The 22,507-nt window shown below is 43.4% G+C and overlaps 2 protein-coding genes and 1 long non-coding RNA gene across 4 annotated transcripts in view; 1 reads left to right on the top strand and 2 right to left on the bottom strand.

The window, feature by feature from the left end:
* The window catches only part of SNTB2 (syntrophin beta 2), a 71,237-nt gene extending 64,729 nt beyond the window's left edge, over window positions 1–6,508 (bottom strand). The window contains exon 1 of the mRNA XM_061387726.1: window positions 5,609–6,508. Coding sequence (XP_061243710.1) covers window positions 5,609–6,272 — 664 coding nt within the window. The 5' untranslated portion in view covers window positions 6,273–6,508. The remainder of the gene's footprint in view (window positions 1–5,608) is intronic.
* LOC133230368 (uncharacterized) lies at window positions 5,245–8,778 on the top strand. Its single transcript, XR_009730827.1, has 3 exons — window positions 5,245–5,492; window positions 6,434–6,527; window positions 8,467–8,778. It is a non-coding gene; the product is annotated as an uncharacterized LOC133230368 (long non-coding RNA).
* An 8,286-nt stretch (window positions 8,779–17,064) lies between these two features.
* Window positions 17,065–22,507, bottom strand: part of UTP4 (UTP4 small subunit processome component) — a 30,152-nt gene continuing 24,709 nt past the window's right edge. For both annotated transcript variants that reach the window (XM_061387717.1, XM_061387716.1), the window contains 4 exons: window positions 22,246–22,341; window positions 19,745–19,930; window positions 18,035–18,145; window positions 17,065–17,261 (listed from right to left, as the gene is read on the bottom strand). In XM_061387717.1, coding sequence (XP_061243701.1) covers window positions 17,145–17,261; window positions 18,035–18,145; window positions 19,745–19,930; window positions 22,246–22,341 — 510 coding nt within the window. In that variant the 3' untranslated portion in view covers window positions 17,065–17,144. The remainder of the gene's footprint in view (window positions 17,262–18,034; window positions 18,146–19,744; window positions 19,931–22,245; window positions 22,342–22,507) is intronic.

Raw genomic sequence — 22,507 nt, 5'->3', positions numbered from 1 at the left:
ATGAAATGTCACTGTCTTATAAGACTGAGGAAGAGAACCAGGGTTATCTATAAACACTAATACAACTAAAGTTCTTCTTTTAGGTTTTAGGTTGCAAATATAAACTCCACTTAGAGACCACTGCTTGGCACTGCCCACAAGACACTTATCAATCTGGTCTCTGCCCACCTTTCCAGCCCGCTCTGCTGCTACACCCTTCCCACACTTTCCCACGCTTCACTTCTCACAACACACCAGCTACTCATCACTTCCCTGCCTTTGATAGGCCATCTCCTCTGCACTTCTACCCCTGCTTCCAGGGCACCATGTTCTCATCTCTTTTAAAACATGTATCACAGTCTGCATAATTGCTTCCCTACAAGCCTAAAGGGCAGGGATTCCTCCCAATTTTGAGTTCCCAGCATCTACCACAACACCTCACTTGCAGTAGATACTTAAGGTTGACAGAATGAAAAAGGTCCAAATTCCTTGGCCTGCTCTCAAGGCCTTGCATAATCTGGTTTCAATTTATCTACTTGGCTTAATTTTCTTCCTCCAAATCCATTCCTATCGTCACTTCCTATCACAAGTCATGCTTGTTCTGGCTTCTGCGCATGTTACCTCCTCACATTGAACTGCCTTCCAACTACAGAGAAGCGACTCATCCTTCAAATTCAGACAAAATTATCCTTTCCCCATGAGGTCACACTTGACTCTTCCATCCCCCAGTGGGTCACCTCTTCAGAGAATTCTTGAAGAGTGAGTACTATACATTGCAGCAATTACTCTCTGTTGGATGGGTTCTCTCCCCAGTTTCAGTCTAAGTTCTCCGATGCCAGGGACCGACCACCTCCAGCTGCTTTTGCGCACTGCAGCAAGATGATGCACGTGAGACGCTGGAAGTTCTGACTGACTGGCTGCAGACATCATGGTACCAGGGAGATAGCAGTGAACCAACTGGGTCTTAGTCCAAGTTCCATAACTGGTTAGTTAGATGACCTTCAACACGCTTATTTGACCTCTTTGGTCATTAAGTCTTCATCTGCAAGGTGAGACTTTTTTTAACAATTTTCAATATTCCAGGTAAGACTTTTCCTCATGCTCACAAGAAACATGAACATTTTTCCCCTAAAAATAAAGAGAAATTCTGAGACATTCAGTAACTCACTTAACATGAATGAACTTCAGTGCAATCAACATCAGCCTCAAAGGACAGTGTAAAGGTCAAATGAGAAAATACACATGAAAATGCACATACAATTTTAAAACCCAAGTAAAAAACTTAAGGCACTGTCATGCTATTCAGTGGGAAATGCAAGCAAGCAGCATCATTTGTTCAGCTGGTGAAGAGAGTATGCTAGCCTAGCCAAAGACAGTGATTGAATCCTCAAATGACCCAGTCTGCTAAGCCCAGCAGAACACTGTTCCATAGCCACAGGCCCTCATCCCTCAGGTACAAAGATACACATCTGATCACAAAGTAAAGTAATCTTTATCCTTGAAGGACTATAGACCAGGGAATACATCAGTTGAAGTTCTGAGTTACAGTTGAGACCTAAAGTAAAGCCCAGGTATGGTTTCCAAAAATGCTCGTAGAATTTTCATAACCACTCTGTATTAGAACCAATAAATTTCTCATATTTTTCTAATAATTTAGAGAGCATATTTTAGCAAGAAGGGGACTCTATAAGAAATAATCTGGTTACAAAGATATGGCTGCTTATACAAAAAATGCTTAATCACTCAAATGAAACACAATGAGGCTAGTCAAAAAAAAAACAAAATCCAGAAACATAAAATGTCCTGACAATTTAGAGGTTCTTTAAGACACAGACTGATATATGGCAAAGTCTCAAAGAAAACATAAAATGTTTTCTCTAGAAGACTCTTAAAGTTTCCAACACACAGTGAAGAAAACAGCAGTGTAAGAACCCAAACTAGCTTCTTCAAATGAGCAGCCTAATAACATCAGCAGTTACATGTCCTTTAACATACACAAAGCATCAGTCATATATGACACTCAAAATCTCAAACTATAGATACAAAAATTATTTTCAGCTCTGAAATTAAATTTCATATCAGTCTACTTCCTCTATATACTTATTTTCTTTTCCATAGCTTTGATAACAATAATTTTAGAATATTTACACAATAAAAGATGATTTTCCAGCAATATTCCAACGAGAATTGCTTCAAAATTTTACTGATTCTTTTCTCAAATTTTAGATCTTACATTGAACACCATTCTGTCTTTCCTAACCTCCTCTGGAACACTTTTCAATGTGTAGTCTAATTCAAATATAAATTCTAGAAGCTTTCTGGATAGACTATCTCTAACACACAGATGTAGTTTTACTCATACAATATGATGGAAGAGTTGTCACCCCTTTATGCTGAGAATCTGTGTATCTCTGCATATCCTAACATCAGACATTAGTCAAAATTACAAGTACACAGTTATTAGCAAGTTTTAAGGTTCTGAGCAGCAAGTGTGAAGGAACAGGAACAATCAGAGGGATGGAAAAGTAAATGCAGAATTTAAGGATAAAAAAGTTGGCCTACACGAGAGATGACAGGAAAACAAGATTAGAAAAAGGGGTTTGCATGCAAGAAATGCAAAATCATTCTTGACCTGTTCACCTAAAATAACTTATTCTTATCATGTATTTCTTTTCAAGTAAAATGGAGCCCTGGATTTTAACAACTTGATATTCTGGCTATTCTGAGTGTCTTTGTTAACTCGTAGCACACCTTCACAACCCAGTCCTACCTTCCTTATTCGGACTTTGTTTTCATTACTGTTGCTTACTGCTTCTATTCCCAGTTCCCCCAAAAGGCTCCCGGCACGTAAACTGTCAAATGAGCAACAGCCCTGTGAAGAGGTGTTACTATCATTCTGGTTTTACAGATGAGGAAACTAAGGTGCAGCAAGGTTGAGTAACCTGCCTAGGGGTTACAAACCACTAGCCAGAAACATGCCCTGGTCTAGCTGACCACAAAGCCCTCATTTGTGCTCTAACCTCCCTGGGCAAAGTGACTTCTTCAAGTCTCTCACTTGTCTTTACTGGTAGTAGCTCTCTCCTTAGGGGAAGGCTTGATTCAAACTGGAACTTCTCCATCAACCTTTTCTTGGGCATCCTCAACCTCTGATGCCCACAAGGGTCTTTCTTTGAACTGCACCCTCTCCAGAGTTGTATTCTCACACTGTTTTTAGCCCTTTAGCTGTACTATTTCTTAACTCTCTCTTATCTCAACTCCAAACTTCCTGAGGGCAGAAATCAGACTATCTTTAAGCACCTCTGGCAAGTGGAAGAGCTGAATAAACCTTTGATGTATGAATGAATAATCCCTACAAATCCATGAGATTAAAAAAAAAAAAAACCTTCAATTCACTGGGTTCCCTAACCACAGGCAACCAGAGACTATAGCTTTGCTTTGCCCGGGGGTGATAAAGGCATGCCTAAAATTCCCTGCACGCACCACAAAGAGCATCACGGTGCTATGCTAAGGTAGTTTTTCAAGTTTTGAGACATCAAATGGAAGGATCATTCAGTTCTAAAACTCTAAGGGCTAAGCATAAAAATCTATCTTTTAAAAGTAGCCTTCCTGGATGGGTCACTAGCTCTCAATTTTAAACGTTTGATTCTATGAAATCATTGTTTGCAGTGGTTCTGCGTATTATAAGCAACTTTATTTTTATATCCTTTGATTTTTAAAGTTCAGTTTCATACCTCTCCACACATATAAAAACAAAAATGTCTTATCTTTTAGAAAATGGGAAAATAAAGTAGAACCTGTGTTAGGTAAACAGACATTCACTAAATGTTATGCTGCCATTTGTAAAGCCTCCTTCTAAAAGCACATACGGCCTATTTTAGGTGAATGAATACTGTGAAGTGTTTACTAGATGATTTTTATTTAAGTGGTATGAATACCAGGTTCAAATTATATCTAAACAAAAACTAAATTAAAAAAATATAGATATGGGGTTAAGAGCTGAAACATCTGCCCATCACCACTGAGCACCACATAAATAGTACCACAGTCAGTATTCTGGCTCTAAGAATTTATAACCAAATTCTTAGCTAGCACAATTTCAAGATACACATTTATGGCAACTTTTTCTTTTTTTACACACATACCACCCACACCGCCACAATTTATAATTTTACTCCTTTTATTAACACTAATTTCTGAGTAGTGCCTAGCCCCACCTAAGCGAAATATAAATATTTATAAATAGGATATTATAAGGTGGGACACTGGAATTTCACAATTAGAGCACATTAAAATATTTACTTGGAAACTAACACTTTCCCAAATGTTTACTAGCAGATTTAGGAAAAAATGAAAATCACTTTGCCAAGCTGGACTTCTGGCCCCTCAGTCAGTTTGATGACTGGCCCCTTCCTACCTCCACTCCCCACCCCTTCCCTTCTGTTCTTCCTCTGCCAGGAATACCCTCTTGACTCACCCCTGCCTATGTCCATCGCTTCCTTGGAGACCTGGCTCAAGACTCAGCTTCTTGAAAAACTCCTCCCTGATTAAGCTGATTTCCACTACTTCCTAACTTTGCACTCCCTTGGTATTCATGTAGTTTGCACTCCACAATCTATAACTTGTAAGTTGTTTTGCATTTTTCTATCATTTTCCCAACTAGACACCAAATAGAGACACATCATCTTTTATATTCTCTTCTATATAGCCAGCAATAAATGCCTCTTAAATGACTGAATGGGTGAAAGAAGGCTGACTGCTCAAAAATTTCTGAAGTAATATTACCTCCAACATGCATGAGTCCTTCAAGAAGATAAAATTTATTTTGCCTTAGTTCCATAAAGTACCCAGGTAATAGATCACATTCAAACTTAAAAGAATAATCCTGACTATTCAAACATAACTTGAGATTTAACACTTCAGGCTTCTGAATAAGCTTAAAGCCTTGAAGCTTGTGAATGGTATGAAGCTGGCACCCCGTCTCCTGCAAAAAGGGGCAAAATTCTAGTTGGCAATAAATGTTCAAACACGTGAGCCTCCACTGTTAAACAAGGCTCATTAACCAGACAAACTTGCTGTTTCAGCTTTCTGGCTTCGATGAAGTGCTATGATCTCCTTTGGTTATTGTTGAGAGCCAATGATGGGTTAAATTCCCATAAATTAACCAGCGTTTTGGTGGTTTGCCCAAGCATACCGCTGGCATCGGTGTGGATGAATTTTTTTTTTTTTTTTTTTTTTAACAGACCTGCCTGCCCTGAGAAGCCAGAGGTGAGTGAAGAAAGCGTCTCTTAGGAGGCAAACGGAGACCTTCAGAAGTCCTGCTCTAGTTCTTAGTGTCAGCTTAGCGTGCAGAGGCGGGGCTTCAAGCACGGCTGCTCCAAACTAAAACCTTCCTAGGGGACTGCAAGCCACACTTCGGCGGCTGCCCAACTTTTCCTGCAGGGAGCATCAGTTTTTCCATCCTCAAAGCCCCAGCATCGGGGTTGTGGGGAAGCCTGCCGCCAGCAGAGGAGAAGGTGAGGTCTCCGGGTGGGAGGGAAGGGGCTGGCCCCGCAAAGGGGGGCAGGGTGGCAGAACAAAGTGAGCGCCGGCCAGCCCAGCCCAGTGCCGCCCGCCCGCCGGCCCGGCTCACCCTCCAGCAGCACCTCCTTGCCCGCGCGCTTCAGTGCCTGCACGGCCTGGTCGTGGGTGGCCTGGCGCAGGTCGGTGCCGTTCACCGACAGGATGGCGTCGCCCAGCCGCAGCGCCCGGCTCTGGTCGGCCGCCAGTCCCGGGAAGATCTTGGAGATGAGGATCGGCATCCGGTTCTCGCGGCCGCCCTTGATGCTGATGCCCAGGCCGCCCGCCTCCTGCTTCACCACACGGACGCGGCGCACCGGCGGTGACGCGCCCGCCTCGCCCGCCGGGCTCCGCGGCGGCGCGGGTGGACTCGGGGGGCCCAGGCCGCGGCTCGGGCTCCCGGGCAGCGAGTCGCCGGCGCCGCCGCCGTTCGGGAGGCCGTTGAAGGCGGCCGCCGCGGGCCCGAGAGCGGGCTCAGACTCAGCCGCCGCGGCGTCGCCCGTCAGGCTCAGGCTCTCCCCGCTCAGCTCGGCCACCACTCGGACCCAGCGCTCCCTCAGGAGCAGCTCCACCAGCCCCGCTTTGGTGGCCCGCGTCCACACCGCCATGGTCGGCCCCGCTCCCGCCGCCGCAGTCGCCGCAGCTACCCTCATTCCAGTCAGGCAGCCTCGGCGCTTCCCACTTCCCGCCCGTGGGGGCGGGCCCGGCCCCGCCCCCAGAGGTGATTCATTATTCATGAGGCCACGCCCACCTTCCGGAGGTGTGGGGAGAGGACAGCCGAGCCGCTTCCGGGAGGTTAAGGAGTTGCCCGCAGTCCAGTGGGTTACAGCGGCAGCTCTCGTGGTTTGCGCTCTGTCTCACTTTCTCCCTCGTACGCCTCCGATCTCCCCACCCCCAGCTCCTCTACCGTGCAACTCGCCAGAGCTGCCTGGGCACAGAGAGTAAAATCAGCTTCGAGAGGCACTTCGCAAGCCTGCAAGACCCAGTCGCAGGTACACTTTTGCATTGATTGGTTTACAGAACGAGTTGCAGGTTCACTTTTGCATTGATTGGTTTACGGAAAGCTCCTCCAAGTGTGCTCCTTTTTGAGGCCTGGAGATGAGATGAATAAAATGCACCACAGCTGAGAGTCTAGTTGGCAGGAAAAAAGAGAATCAGCTAACCTGATGTTATAGTATGTGGTGAGTGTCAAGTAGAAAATGCCCTGTGAGCAGAAGAGAACATTTAGTTAGGCCGGGGGTCAGCCTTACAGAGGTGACAATGAAACTCAAAAGTCCAAGCATTTGTCACTCTGTTTTGTAATCCCGTTTACTTGCCAGTAATGTCAGAGGAAAGGTATCTTTAGCCCCGCAGCCACGATATGTAGGTCTCAAAGATATCTGTAAAATGATGGTTACTTAGGGAGATGCCAGAATCCAATGTCAACAGAGGACAGGGTCAGTGGCAATGACAGGATACGAGTGTAAAAAGCCGCATATAACCACATATTTGGAGGTGTTTGGACTTGAATTTGTAGATCTAATTTTCTCACCCTGGAGGCCATGGCTTTATGTTGGGGCAAGTGCACATGGGCCTCCCCAGAAACACTGCACAATGTAGGGCCTGCAGCAGGTTTTATCCAAAGATATAGGTGATACAGTTCACTTGCTTCTTCCAGTTTCATGGGCTCCAAGAGCAGAAAGTAACACAACATTGTAAAGCAATTATACTCAAAGGAAAAAAAGAATGGGGAGAATAAATCAGCTATCTCACCTTAAAATTACAAAACAAAAAAAGAGCTAGGAAACTGAGGCCCAGAAAGTCAAAGATTCTGGCCCAAACGCCACAATGAAGAAACAGACAACTCACATCTCCCACCCTCCTGGTCCAGTGTTTTTTTTTTTTTTTTTAAACAAAGAAGTCCAGACCTCAAGGATGAGGTCCAGAAATCACACTGGGAAGATTGATCTCAAAAACATGAGATCACTGTGCCCTCTAACGTTCCTTTTTTTGGGGGGCAGGAAAAGCAAAATTCCCCTATTTGCATTTGGGCAGGAGGGGAGTTGGTGGTGGGGGGAGAAGGGGGATGCCAGCCCAGGGAGTGTACACCAATTCCTGTAAAAGGGGTTTGTATACCTGCTTGCTCATGAAGTTCATGTTGAAGCTCGTAAGCTGTGTCCATGCAACACTCTGAATGCACATTCAAGTATGGGCAGAAACTTTCAAAGAGCCTCCTATACCAGAAATGAAAACAATAAAAATAGAGACTAGAAGTCACCCAGAGCCCAAGTGAAGAAAGAATTCACAATGAGAAGAGTGTCTTACCCCTAAAAAATCATCACAGCAGAATCCTCTTTGCAATTAGCAGAGCAGGATTTTCCAAGCTGCAAGTGTCAGCAGAAGCTCAACCCTCCAGCCTCTCCTAAATCAACTGCAGTGAGGCCAGCTGGCTGTTCCGGCAGGTCCCGATGTGCCCACGTGCACCTGCAGTCACAGACGTTTCTGGCTTTGCTCCAGCTGAGGCGTGAGCCCCCAGAGGCCTGAGTTATGTTAAATTTCTGCTTATTAGAGAGCACTTGGCAGCTGACTCCTTAGAGTATAAGCACAATTTTGAATCTTTTACGTACATAATCACCCAAAGGTTAGGCACTTGAAGATACCCTGATGAGCAAAAGGGAAGTGCTGGTAATTCTTTCCAAAAATGTCATGACCTTTTGGTCAACAGAACTGAAGGAAGTCATAGATCTTACAACTAAATAGTAGGTGAGGGCACTTATATAAGTTATATAGCAAAATAACCCTAGGAAGAGAGAAGGTAATGGAGATTGATATTGGGATTCCAAACTATTGAACTGGTTTTGTTTTTGTTTTTGATTTTTTTTTTGAACTGGTTTTATAAGCTCTTCCATCAGAACTTAAATTAATTTTCCATATTCTCTTTCATCACTACAGATTGGCCAAACTCACCCAGAGTCTCCCAAGGATGCCCCGCACATTCCTGCTGGAGACCATCCTTCTAAACGCTCCCTGCCCCTTTTAACCACTTAACCACCTTGCAAGATCTCATCCCAGTTTTCTCGTCTTCCCAATTTGTTGGGATTCTTTTTCCTTTGAACAACTTTATTCTATGCCTTGCTTGTTTGTCCAAGTAGGTTACAGAATACAGGAGGGCAGGAACCACCCATCGACTTCCTTTTGTTCCCCACTCTTCCAAAAATACCACCTTGCAGAGAAGGAACTCATTAAACACGTGATTGACTGAAATTCAGTGCCTCCTGCGCTGCAGTCATTTCAAATAATCCCTCTGAAGGTTATTGGTTCCTTGCAGAGTGAAAATTGCCATCTAGGAAATCTCAAATAGTGGAAATCTACTTACTGTGGATAATGAAATCTGAATTAAAAAGAGTACACATCTGTTCCCATAGTTTCTTAGGGATGGCAAGACAAGCACACACAATTCTTTGAACAAGCATGCTATTTTATCTGCCTCTAAAAAAGGGAATGGCTGTGATAATTCCTAATCACCTTTCATTCCTGTCACCTATCAGTAGGTATTCTCTGCTCAAGCTGTTATCTTACCATTTTCTCAGAACAAGGCAGGCATCGTTGCTACAATACTTTAAAGTGAGGGGGTTGGGTTAGCTCTCTCAGTTCCATCATTTCCTACAATTCTGACTCAGGCTCTGATTCTAGGCTCTCTCAAAAGCCTATGGCCCTTCTTCCCCTTTCTTCTTTTCTCTCATACTATGTGTGCGCTATAGCATGGTAATTAAGAGCACAAGGTTCAGCTCTGTGATGACTTAGAGGGGTGGGAGAGAGGCTCCAGAGGGAGGGGATATATGTATACATATGGCTGCTTCATGTTGTTGTACAGCAGAAACTAATACAACATTGTAAAGCAATTATACTCCAATTTTAAAAATTAACAAATAAACCTGTATCAGGTGCTTGCCTCAAACAAACAAAAATAAAAGCACAAGGTTCAAATCATAGTCTGGCCACTTACTAGTTATATGACAGCGCTCAAGGGACTGAGGTCATAGGCTCAGTGTTCTTCGAAAAACTTCAGACATCTTCTACCTCAAAGGGCGGCTGGGACGGTTGACTGGGACGATGGCTGCCAAGTGCTTAGCAGCACTGTACCTGATGCGAGAGTTCCATGAAAAGTGCTGCTGCTGCTCTCATTACCTGCTGACTTTTAGCAGCAGCCACAATGAAAACCTTTGGAAGAAACTCTCCAGCTGAGAGTCTATACTTTATCGAGGAATGAGTCCACCATCCTATTATTTGATTCCAGGCTTAAAGGGCAAATGGCCAAATTAATTTTGGTAACAAACAGATCTCGTGTAAAGCTACACTTCGGCTAAAAGGGAGTACAGAGTGCCAAAAGTCCGCCAAAGGAAAGAATTAGTGGATCTGGGGCTGCTTCCAAGGTTTGAGTGTTGTGTAATTTCATGAGGAAGGAGGGCCTCAGGCAAAACTGCAGCCCTTAGCAAGCCTGAAGGTTACACCACAAAGGCGGCCTGATGCCAGAGGAACAAAAGCAAGAGCTGCTCAGTCACTACTAGAGGCCAGAGGGAGAAAGCAGCTTGGAAGATAACCAATCCAACATCCAACTCTGAAAAAATATCCACCCCCGTTAGGGAACAGTGAGATCAACTGTCCCTTTCGACAGTATGACTTTGTCTTCCAGGAGAAATATCCTAGAGTGTGTTTTTCTCTCCAGCACAAACATGAAGTGCAAGAGGAAAAGGCGCCTACAGTACCCTTTAGCTGATGCAAGCGCATTTTAAAATTCATCCCACCAAGATAAATCACTATCCATCTGAAACCCACAAAAGTGGATTAACTATCTCAAGCGTTATAACTAAAACCCACATCTGTTAACCACATTCCTAATGAGAAGCAGCTGGTGACAGTTTTGTAGCTCTGCGACTTTCCTTTTAGGAAAATATTAGGACATTAACAAGCAGAAGTTTAGTTCATTGAATCCACTTAAGTTACGTAAAATCACCAGTGTTTTTTATTGACAATCATGGCAATTATATAATTCCCCGTGAAATTCAAAGAAGGTCCAAAAATAAAAATCCACTTTCCTTCCATACCAGTTCTAATGGAATTTCCAGTGCCTTGCAGTTAACAGCTGTAGTCTTCTAGTCAGCTTAAACTCTCTTTCTTCATATACAAGTGAACAACAAATCATGTTTATCGATGCCTGTGGCGTTTCCAGTAAGGCCTTCGTCTCACATAAACAGCCAACTGGGGAGGGATCATGGATCCTTTGAGCTTCCCAAGTGGCACTAGTGGTAAAGAACCCACCTGCCAATGCAGGAGACAAAAGAGATACAGGTTCAATCCCTGGGTTGGGAAGATCCCCTGGAGGAGGGCATGGCAACCCACTCCAGTATTCTTGCCTAGAGAATCCCATAGACAGAGGAGCCTGGTGGGCTATAGTCCACATCCACAGGGTTGCAGAGTTGGACATGACTGAAGTGACTTATCATGTACACATGGATCTCCTTGGGAATCAGCTGCCTGCTGGGGACCCACCTCAGACAGATGCACATTTGTGTAAAACTCAGCATTCAAACCTGGGGGCTCACAAAGCCCCTGAAGCCCTTCCACACACACTGTCATGGGCTGAATCGTGTTTCCTCAAAATTTATAGGCTGAAAATCCAGGTCCACAGCACCTCAGAGTGAGACTGTGTTTGGAGACAGGGTTTTTAAAGAGGTAATTAAATTAAAATAAGGTCATTAGGGTGGGCCCTGATCCAATGTAACTTATAAACAGATTAGGACACAGACACACAGGTAAGACGCAAGGAGAAAAGGGCCCTCTACAAACCAAGGAAAGAGGCCTTAGAAGAAACTGAGGAAATGTTACTTCCTTGATCTCGGATTTCTAGCCTCCAAAATTGTGAGAGGATGAACTTCTGTTGTTTAAGCTACCCAGTGACTGTGATGCAGTATGGCAACCCTAGCAAACTAATACAAACCCCGAGGTAAAAACCTGCACAAGAGCCTGTTATTTGCCTCCCTAACTGCCAGTCTCTTCTGCCCTTTACTTACACAAGTGGACATTTTTACCGTGCCATCTCTTGGAATGTGAGTGGTTCATAACTGTGTCTTCCACTGAATGATAATTCTTAACTGCAGACTTCAAGGTCCACTCCTATCTGGCCCTATTTTTCACTACACGTGGGCTTAAGGGCTCTTGATCCAAATCTCCTTACCTAAGCTGCTTAGCTCTCCTCTGCGCTCTCTACTCTTACCTTTCCTAGGTGCTTCATCTGCTGCTTGGTTACTATCAGCTGGGGAAGCTGTCACCCCCAGGGTGCGCCCAGGACTACGTACCCTTCAGCCTCATTTTCCTCCGTTTCTGATCTATGCTGTGTTTCACCCACATGGCACTACTGGTGAACCCTTGGACAGGCTATGCTCTCGCTTCAGACCTTTGCATGCAGAATGCTGCAGGAAGGCCTCTCTTCTTCTCCTTTCCACCTTGCTAATTCCTACCCAGTTCTCAAGGACTGTCTCCTACCTTCAACCTCGTTAGGTGCCCCTTCTTTGTGCTCATCTCTAATGTTGATGGGCTTCTCTCCTCAACTAGGCAGTGAAGTTCTTGAGGGCTAACACCATCTTCTGTCTGTTGGCTGATACAAAGCATATAGCAGACACTCAATAAATGTATGTTAAATAGATATTAAGTTCTAAAGACAGAACTGACACAAGCTAAGCCTTAATATCTAGATCTGTGTTGTCCACTAAGAAACCCACTTGCTACACATAGCTATTTAATTTTTTTTTTTTTTGGCTGCGCTATGTGGCTTATGAAATTTTAGTTCCCTGACCAGGGACTGAACCTAGGCCCTCAGCAGTGAGAGTGCAGAGTCCTAACCACTGAATAGCTAGGGAATTCCTAAAGTCAATTAAAATTTAAAAATTCAGTTCTTTAGTCATACAAGCCACATTTCAAGTGCTCAACAGCCAGATGTGGCTATGGTACAGCACAGATACAGAACATTTCCACCACCACGGAGAGTTTACTGGATACTACATCATAAAATGCCTTGAAATATGAAAGAAAGAAACAACACATTAGGAGGAAAAGGAGACGAGGTCATGCCATTTACACAATTAGCCAAATAGCCAAAATACACTAAGAAGTGAGCAAATTCATGAGTAAACAAGGAAAGGCAGAACACTATTTTTCACCTATTGGACAGGCTAAAACTAAAGTCTATCACTAGAGTGTCAAAGTTTTAAGGAAATAAGTAAGTGCTTTCAAACCCTTCTGACGGACATATATTCAACTCCAAAGGGAAACTGAAAGAAAATGAGCACCACATGAGTTAGCAAGTCCAGCCCTAAGAATGAACCTCAGAGTAACATCCCCATGAGAGCAGCAGCAGACAACATGCGAGGTTGTTCATTACAACACTCTCTGGTTTACACACAAGACTGCCCAGAGAACTCATTCTAATAGCGAAATCAAGTGCTCATCCAGAGCAAGAAATGCTTAAACACCTTTTCTGCAGCCTGTGGAATGGAAAATCCTTAGCAGACCATGCCTGCTAATCCTATTTATGAGTGCATCCCTCCTGCTAAGAGACAGTAGAAGAATAATTATTAAGGATGCTACCTTGGCTTCTAATGAACCATTGTGTAACCATGGGAAAAATCACCTTCTCTTGTTCTCCATTTCCATGAGTGTGAGTATAAAAATGAGGCCAAGAGCCACACAGGTTTCTTTCAGAAAATCTTGGGCCTCGCTCCCCCACCCCCACCCCCAAAAGCCTAAACAGCTCCACTTTTATCTGTAGCATATATTTCAGTTCAGAACAAAGTTCCATTTGAAGAAAGTTTTGATACTTAAAAAAAAAACAAACTTTAAAACCCTCAGAGTACATGATCTCTAACTTTCTTCCAATATCCAAGATTTCAGTTTCTCTCCGTCTAAACTGGCGTAATCTCCCTGGTAAAGATTTCATTATCCATTCAGAGATCCAATTACTAGTTACTGCATGAGAAAAGTGAATTTTTAAAGCAATTGAGTCAGGTTCGCAAATATGACCTTTCTCAAGTTGGTCTCAGCTCAAAATTTTTCTGTGGCACTCGAGTATGAGCAGCAGTCTGCAAAATGCCTGAAACAGAAACATAATGCGTCTAGGTTACACAAACTCCTAAAGTAAAATCACCCTAAAACGCAGGCTCCAAAGTGTCCCTTACATACACTATTTCCCTTTCCCTTCCCCCAGTTTCTCTAACTTTCTGCCCCAATCACTTTCTGCTTCATTTGTAATTCAGAAACTCTCCGCTTAGGAAGAATTTCGAGGCCCAAAGCTTTTACTTCCCATACCATTTATGGAAGTCCAAGTCATTGGCTGGAAATGTTGCAAAGGAATGCTTTCTACTTTCAGAAAAGTTTTACTTCCTCACTCAGATGATCTGTGAGCCCTCTCTGTCAGAATTACACCTGCCACCATCAACAGGACTTCAGAATATGTTTAAAGTTAAGTAAAGCAAATCTTAAACTAGATTCCAGTTAATAAAGAGTCTATGAATTTATAGCTCTACAGTCAGGGAAAAGCGAGTGAGTTAATATTTAAGGCATTCTAGCCTCCTTCGGAGAAGGCAATGGCAACCCACTCCAGTACTCTTGCCTGGAAAATCCCATGGGAGGAGGAGCAAGGTAGGCTGCAGTCCATGAGGTCGTTAAGAGTCAGACACAACTGAGCGACTTCACTTTCACTTTTCACTTTCATGCACTGGAGAAGGAAATGGCAACCCACTCCAGTGTTCTTGCCTGGAGAATCCCAGGGACGGGGGAGCCTGGTGGGCTGCCGTCTATGGGGTCACACAGAGTCGGATACGACTGAAGTGACTTAGCGGCAGCAGCCTCCTTCTGATCATAGTCACTGTAGCTCAGTGACTTGAACTTTGATTGCAATCACACAAAAGAAGACCTCAAAGATTTCTTAGGAAGGGCAGGATATTCCAGTCTACTGAAAGCCTGGGCTAGTCCAGTCAAATGCAGACCGGAAGAATATGTCTCACTAAGAAGGTGTACTTAAGAGAGAGGAAAGTTACTTTACACAAATGACCTGAAATGTTGCATCTATTTGTTTACTCTTCTCACTGGAAAAAAAACATAAAAAGATGGGGCAAAAAGGACATTATAAACCAACCATTATACACCTTGTTATATCTCTTCTCTCTTAGTAACCCGAAATAGGCTTTCCTTTATATTATATATTATACGGCTCTGTTTATCTTATTACCTCTGTTAATTCTCCTACTAGAAATTCTCATTTTTTTCCCCCTTTCCAGGCTGGAGGGCAATACCAAAGAATGCTCAAACTACTGCACAATTGCACTCATCTCACACGCTGGTAAAGTAATGCTCAAAATTCTCCAAGCCAGACTTCAACAGTATGTGAACCGTGAACTTCCAGATATTCAAGCTGGTTTTAGAAAAGGCAGAGGAACTAGAGATCAAATTGCCAACATCCGCTGGATCATCAAAAAAGCAAGAGAGTTCAGAAAACTTCTATTTCTGCTTTGTTGACTACGCCAAAGCCTTTGACTGTGTGGATCACTGCAAACTGTGGAAAATTCTTCAAGAGATGGGAATACCAGACCACCTGACCTGCCTCTTGAGAAATCTGTATGCAGGTCAGGAAGCAACAATTAGAACTGGACGTGGAACAACAGACGGGTTCCAAACTGGGAAAGGAGTACGTCAAGGCTGTATATTGTCACCCTGCTTATTTACCTTATATGCAGAGTACATCATGGAGAAATGCTGGGCTGGATGAAGCACAAGCTGGAATCAAGATTGCTGGGAAAAATATCAATATTTCACACCTCAGTTATGCAGATGACACCACCCTTATGGCAGAAAGTGAAGAAGAACGAAAGAGCCTCTTGATGAAAGTGAAAGAGAATGAAAAAGTTGGCTTAAAACTCAACATTCAGAAAACTAAGCTCATGGCATCCAGTCCCATCACTTCATGGCAAATAGATGGGGAAACAATGACAGACTTTAGTTTTGGGGCTCCAAAATCACTGCAGATGGTGACTGCAGCCATGAAATTAAAAGATGCTTGCTCTTGGAAGAAAGGCTATGACCAACCTAGACAGCATATTAAAAAGCAGATATATTACTTTAACAAAGGTCTGTGCAGTCAAAGCTATGGTTTTTCCAGTAGTCATGTATGGATGTGAGAGTTGGACTATAAAGAAAGCTGAGCACCAAAGAATTGATGCTTTTGAACTGTGGTGTTGGAGAAGACTCTAGAGAGCCCCTTGGACTGCAAAGAGATCCCATCAGTCCATCCTAAAGGAGATCAGTCCTGAATATTCATTGGAAGGACTGATGCTGAAGCTGAAACTCCAATACTTTGGCCACCTGATGCAAAGAACTGATGCACTGGAAAAGACCCTGACGCTGGGAAAGACTGAAGGCGGGAGGAGAAGGGGATGACAGAGAATGAGGTGGTTGGATGGGATCACTGACTCAATGGACATTGAGTTTGAGTAAGCTCCAGGAGTTGGTGATGGACAGGGAGGACTGGTGTGCTGCAGTCCATGGAGTCGCAAAAAGTTGGACACGACTGAGTGACTGAACTGAAGCTGGAGGGTGGGGTTCATCTCAGTAAAAATGTTTCTCATCAGCACTTTACTCATGATGTCATCAGAGCCCTCATATTCCTCTGTCTGTACCACAGCCTTTCACCTATCCCAAACAAAACCACACATACTGGATTTCCACAGGCATGCAACAGAATATATCCACGTAGACAAGAAAGAAATCTATCTGCTTCGTTCAGGTCAACTTTAGTTCTTCATGTTCTAATTTAAAAGATCACATTAAAACTCATCAACGATGACACCTATAAGAATAACAATGTCAAAGCAAGCAAAAGAGAACAGAAAGGGTGAAATATTATACATCAGGCTTTTGGGTCCCCACCTCCACTCCTGCTCTGTAAGAAAATGCCCAATGTTTTCCCTAACCTTTGGAATGGGCTTAGAACATAAAAAGATGTGTTACTGAGACTGATATCCCCAAACCTGATTCTTCCCTTTCAAACAAAATTTAATAGTTCACTACCAGTGGCTAAGGGCACCTATTTTTCAGATGGAGCATTACAGTTAAAATTCACTTTTGAAACATAACCCTGATTATGGCTTTCGGTAGTGAGGCCGGCTTGGATAAGCAACCACAGTTTCCCTATCCTCGAAGGCAACTTGGGCCAAGTCCCCACACCTCTGACGGGCTGTGGGCTACAGGCTGGTAGACAATGAAAGTTGTCAGCCTTTGGAAGCCTCAAGCACGTGTTAGGAAATAGATGGCAACTATCGCCTTCCCCCACCTCTGGGAGTAAGGTCTGAAGAACAGGATACTAAAAAAAGTTGGATGAATTTGTGGTTAACTGGAACATTATCCAAATGACAAATACCTGGCAGTTTCTGTTCGCTTTCAGTCGATGAAGGGAAATTACTGTCCAGTATTTTAGAGAGTAACATTCATAATGACTAGTCCTAAAGAATAACTTTGTTTTATTATCATGATTTGTGAAAACAGGGTAGACAGTTCAAGGAAGGACACAGATGGTGCCCTTTTTAGGTTCCAAATTTCTTCTTTTTGATGGGTGGTGGGAGCTGAGCAACGATGTCATCCAGAGGCCGTTCTACCGCCACCAGGGTCTTTTCATCCAGGAGATCCACAAAGAGCAGAGGCTGGAGAGAGATGGTAAGGTTCTCACCAGGAGTTCGATTCCAGGGCTAGTTCTCAGCTGACTATCTAGGGCCAAAAGGCTAGCCTCGTGCGAGCTGGAGGGAAGTAAATCTCTGATGAGCCTTCCTGCCCTAGAACTCCAAAGGTTGGGAGCTTTTATAACTGAATCCAATCATTTAAGATTTTAGGAGGATTCTTCATTTTTCTCTGTAAAGAAGGTCTGTGAGCCTCTAATTTCTTATGAATTGATGGTAACAGAGGGCTCTGGAGCCTAAACTTGATAAATGGCAAATTACAAATTACTTAAATTTAAAACACCTCCTCCTCTAAAAAATTCTGCAGACCCCCAAGAAATGTTCTAGGATTCAATGAATACGTGTTCTATCAGAGTGGAAAGCCTAGCCCAGAAAGGGGATCATAAATTCAATGACTTCCATTTGCTTGAAACTTATCCTGTGGAAAAACTATTCTCCACTGGAAGTCAAATTTAAAAGCCCAGCTTTAACCCAAACAGAGACCCAACTGAGCTCCACCATCATTTCTCACAACCTACGTATTTCATTTTTGTAAAGTGCCTGGCTCTAATATACTGAGGCAAGAACAATCAACTACAAATCTAAGGGACAAACAGCCTCAGAAAGGCAGCTTATTTCCCCAAACCAGGTTCCCTGCACGTACAATGAAGGCACTCTTGTCTTCCTCTTGTGGGACTTAACTACATTTTAATAATATCACAGGGAACCAACCACTCAGAATATGATGGAAGACGTATTACCTTATATTTCTTAGAAATTTTAAAGGCATGAGCTGTGCGCCTCCTGATGACATCGGATTCGTTTGTGGGAGGCAGTGGGTTGTACAGTAAGGTTTTGTCATTTGGAAGAGGCTAGAAAGACAAAAATATGTTGTTTAATAATTATTATTGTTTAAATTGGGCCTCTACAGACCAAAGGACTCTAGTGATTTTTCAGGAAAACTCCATCTTCTAAACATCATATTATACACTTACTACCTCTCTGATTCTTTTTTTTAAATTAATTTATTTTTGACTGTGCCGCACGGCATGTGGGACCCTAGCTCCCTGACCAGGGACTGAAATCACACTCCCTGTGTTGGGAGTGCAGTCTTAATCACTGGATCACCAGGGAAGTCTCCCTCCCTGACTTTTCTTACTTCAGGGAGAAAGCTAGAGCCACACACCCAGCTCTACTGTAGAGCGGGGGGAATACATGGCAAAGAGAGCTTGGTACCCTCTGCCAGCAAGATCAAAGGGCTGGCCCGGGGCTTCTGGCCAGTCTCGTCAGTAACACTTTGTGAGACAGAAACAAACTGGCGTGCACAGGAGCTCAGCCTGTGCAGGCTCTGCTTTCTAGAGTCTCCCCTAGGCAGACCATGCATGGGCTACCCAACTGACACAAACCACCCCCACTGATGTCACTGACACTGCGAGAGATGATGACCTCTAGCCAAGCAAGTGATTATTTCATTTCTGACTTCCTTGGGAAATAGCTCTGCCCTTCATGAGGAGGTGATGGACTTATCACCAATACTGGGGGAACAAAACAGCTTGGGCTGATCTGAGTTGAGTTATAAAGAGGCAACGGAGTGGGAGGGGCCCTTCCTGTACCATCATCTCGCAAAAGGCACTTGTCAGCCGGCTCTGCTTCCCACACCCAGAGCACGCAGGGCCCACGAGATGAGTTCCAGTGACACATCACCACGCACACCTCCTTTAGAGCCATCTGCTGCTCTCCCCGTGCTGCTCCTACCCCACCTTCACAATACACCAAAACACCGTGGGCCGACTGCTGTAAGCCCAGACTGCATTACGGCGTGGCCACAGCTCACACCGCTGCTGGGAAGACAGTGCCTGCCCAGAAAAAGACACGAAATTCAGGGTGAATCAAAAGAGCAGCTGGCAGAGGCTGGAATCTGGAACGGAAAAAAAAAATGTTCACATCCCACCTAAATCACAGCCACGAAGGATGGAATTTTCCTAACTGGCCTTTTCTAAAGATGCTAACAACAGCTCCTCAAACTGGCAGATGGTGTGTCAGTAAATTCAACTCAGGGCGGCACAAGCGGTCAAAACCCCAGCCTGTATGTATATCCTTCAATGAAATTGTGTCAGTCACCCCAGGGTGCAAAAGCGGAAGTGACTGAGTGCCTGATTATGGCTACTTTCTGAATATGGACCTCATCTTTTTCCTACTTAATTTTATGTGCTTAGAGGCAAAGCAGGGAAATATTCAAATCAGCAAAAACCAGCACACCAAGGCCTGCCCCTTCCCTCAGAGCCTCCGGAGACTGGGAAGAAAAATGAGGAAATCTGCAGAACTAAAAGCTCCTTCCCTCCAAAGAAGGTACCAGCAACCTTTACTCTGATTCTCTTCCTCTAACTCATGGTCCTCCTTTGCTTTCAGAACAAAAGACTGCTACGGAAAGCAGAAGCCAGTGAGAGCACAGGTGGCAGTGAAGGACTCACCAGTGACTTGTCGATGAGGCAGAACATGTAGGTGTCGTGGAGGAGGATGTGCATTGGTCTCTTGGGATGAAAACTGATGTGTGTGATGGGAGTGTCCCTTTGGAGCCAAAGGTGATGGAACCCCTGCTTCTGGACAGTCCGGCTCCATTCCGTGTACTGTTTGTCTGGGATGCTGTACTCAAATACCTGAGAAAGGACATGACACAGAGGAAATGCAGGCTGGTACCCAGAAAACCAGAAGGGCATTCCTGACCGGAAAAACAGCTATATAAACCTTGCCTGTATCATATTCAGGATACGCATTTTCCCTACTTTTTTTTTTTTTTGGTTGCACCACACAGCATGCGGGATCTTAGTTCCCCACCTGGGGATCAAACCCACGACCCCTGTAGTAGAAGCACAGAGTTTTAACCACTGGACCACCAAGGAAGTCTCGATTGCTGTTTTTTTAAAATAAAAACGATGTAAGGTAAATTACAGAACAATAAACAATTCAAACAGCACAGAAAGGTTTATATAGTGAAAAATCACCCTGCAATCTTAATATCTCTTTTCCCCAAGACAAAAGTAGCCTGTTCCTTATTTACATCTTTTCAGAGATATTTTATGCACAGAGTACACACTGTTCTGCATGTTGCATTTTTCAATGAGTATTGTATCATGGAGACTGACTCATACCAACGTCCACACACGTCACTTATGCTCCCTTTGAAGAAGGCATAATAATAATCTATTCACTTCCTGCATGTAGCAGGATTTTTCTATCTGTTTAATGAGCACTGAGGTATTTCCAATCTTCGGCTACTACACATGAGGCTGTAATGATTCTCTCTGTATCAGTGTCTTTTTTGTACAACTGAAAGCATACACCTGCGGCGAGAACTTCTAGAGCTGGAACTTCTGAATCAAAGATGATGTGAATTAAAATCTTTTTTTAGGTTTCTCCAAATGCTCTCTAAGGGGGTCATACTAATTTATGCAATATATGAAGTGCTGTCTCCTGGTATCCTCACTGCAGTGTGTAACGCTGCTGCTGCTGCTGCTAAGTCGCTTCAGTCGTGTCCGACTCCACGCGACCCCACAGACGGCAGCCCACCAGGCTCCGCCGTCCCTGGGATTCTCCAGGCAAGAACACTGGAGTGGGTTGCCATTTCCTTCTCCAATGCATGAAAGTGAAAAGTGAAAGTGAAGTCGCTCAGTCGTGTCCGACTCTTAGAGTAAGACTCTTAGTCTTGCTCTGGTAGACTGCAGCCTACCAGACTCCTCCATCCATGAGATTTTCCAGGCAAGAGTACTGGAGTGGGGTGCCACTGCCTTCTCCGGTGAGTAACGCTATTAATCTCTAATTAGCAGATACAAAAAATTTCCCGCTAGTTTTAACAAGAGAAGAAGTTAAAATGAGAGATTCCATTTTCTTCATGTAATCGAAATGTCTGTGTAAAAACTGCTAATCAAAGTAGCCAGCATCATCTGCCTAGTGGTCTACTCAAGTGTGCTTCTTAGAGCCCTGCATTGAGATGGTTCAGCTTTTTAAAATGTTTCTGAATTTTATGATAATTTATAAAGTCATATGTATATCTGTATATAATATTTATAAACTTAATAGAATTTATAATAATTTGGTTTTTTAAAACAGTGGTTCTTGAATCACATTTAATCTTTTGTATACTAGCTCAGTGAGGCAGGTATTATCAAGCCTATTTTACCAGAGAGGATTTATAAGTATTGATAAATTCATGCATAATGTGTTCTGTAGCTCAGATATTCTACAGCTCTTATAATCATATTCTCATTTACAACTTGGTATGGAAAAAAGTGGTAGATAAAGCACTAATTTTGTCCATTGTATATTCTTATCTCCTTTGTTGAAGATAAACTAACCCATTGGTAGGTGGGTTTATTTCTGGGCTCTCTAGTCTGTTCCATTGATCCCTATGTCTGTTTTTGTGTCACTACCAAGCTGTTTTGATTACTATAGCTTTGTAGTAATGTCTGAAGTCTTGAAGGGTTATGTCTCCTGCTTTTGTTCTTTCTCCTCAGGACTGCTTTGGCAATTCTGGGTCTTTCATGATTCCATATAAACTTAAGGATTACTTGTTCTGGTACTGTGAAAAATGTCACAAGTAATTTGATAAGAATCACATTAAATCTACAGACTACTTTCAGTAGTATGGTCATTTTAACAATATTAATTCTTCTCATCCAAGAGCAGGGGATATCCTTCTATTTCTCTGAATCATCTTTGATTTCCTCTATTAATGTTTTATAGTTCTCAGCATAGATCCTTTCACTTCCTTGGTGATGCTTATTCCTAAGTATTTTATGTTTTTTATGTGATTTTAAAAGAAATTGTTTTATGTGAAAGCTTTATTACACACCAGAGGAAACTGCTTTTATATCATTCAGTATTTGCGAAGAAAAGCCCCTCCAAAATTGTTATTATCTCAGCTTTTTAGTTCCCATCCATTTGGAGGGAATTAGAAAGCACTGGGATCTCTTACCTGCTGGTCAGAATGAGCAATGACGAGGTTGTTGGTATTGGGTGCGATGGCCAGAGCAGTCACAGGGAAGTTGTAAGCAGGCACTGTGCAGTGAAGCTGGGGACAAATCAAAGACACAGGAAACTCTAAAACGGGATTCCGTCCCCCAGGGAAGACCGGATGGTCTAGGTCAGTAGTTTTAAAATAGTGTTCCTTGGAACTCAAAACGTTCTATTCTACGGAAGTTCCTGTAAATGTCAGGTATTTCCCCAAACAATAAACT

The sequence above is a fragment of the Bos javanicus genome, chromosome 18 (genome assembly GCF_032452875.1).
Source record: "Bos javanicus breed banteng chromosome 18, ARS-OSU_banteng_1.0, whole genome shotgun sequence".
Lineage (NCBI taxonomy): Eukaryota > Metazoa > Chordata > Mammalia > Artiodactyla > Bovidae > Bos > Bos javanicus.
The sequence above is the reverse complement of the archived record's forward strand: the minus strand, read 5'-3'. Positions and strand labels throughout refer to the sequence as shown.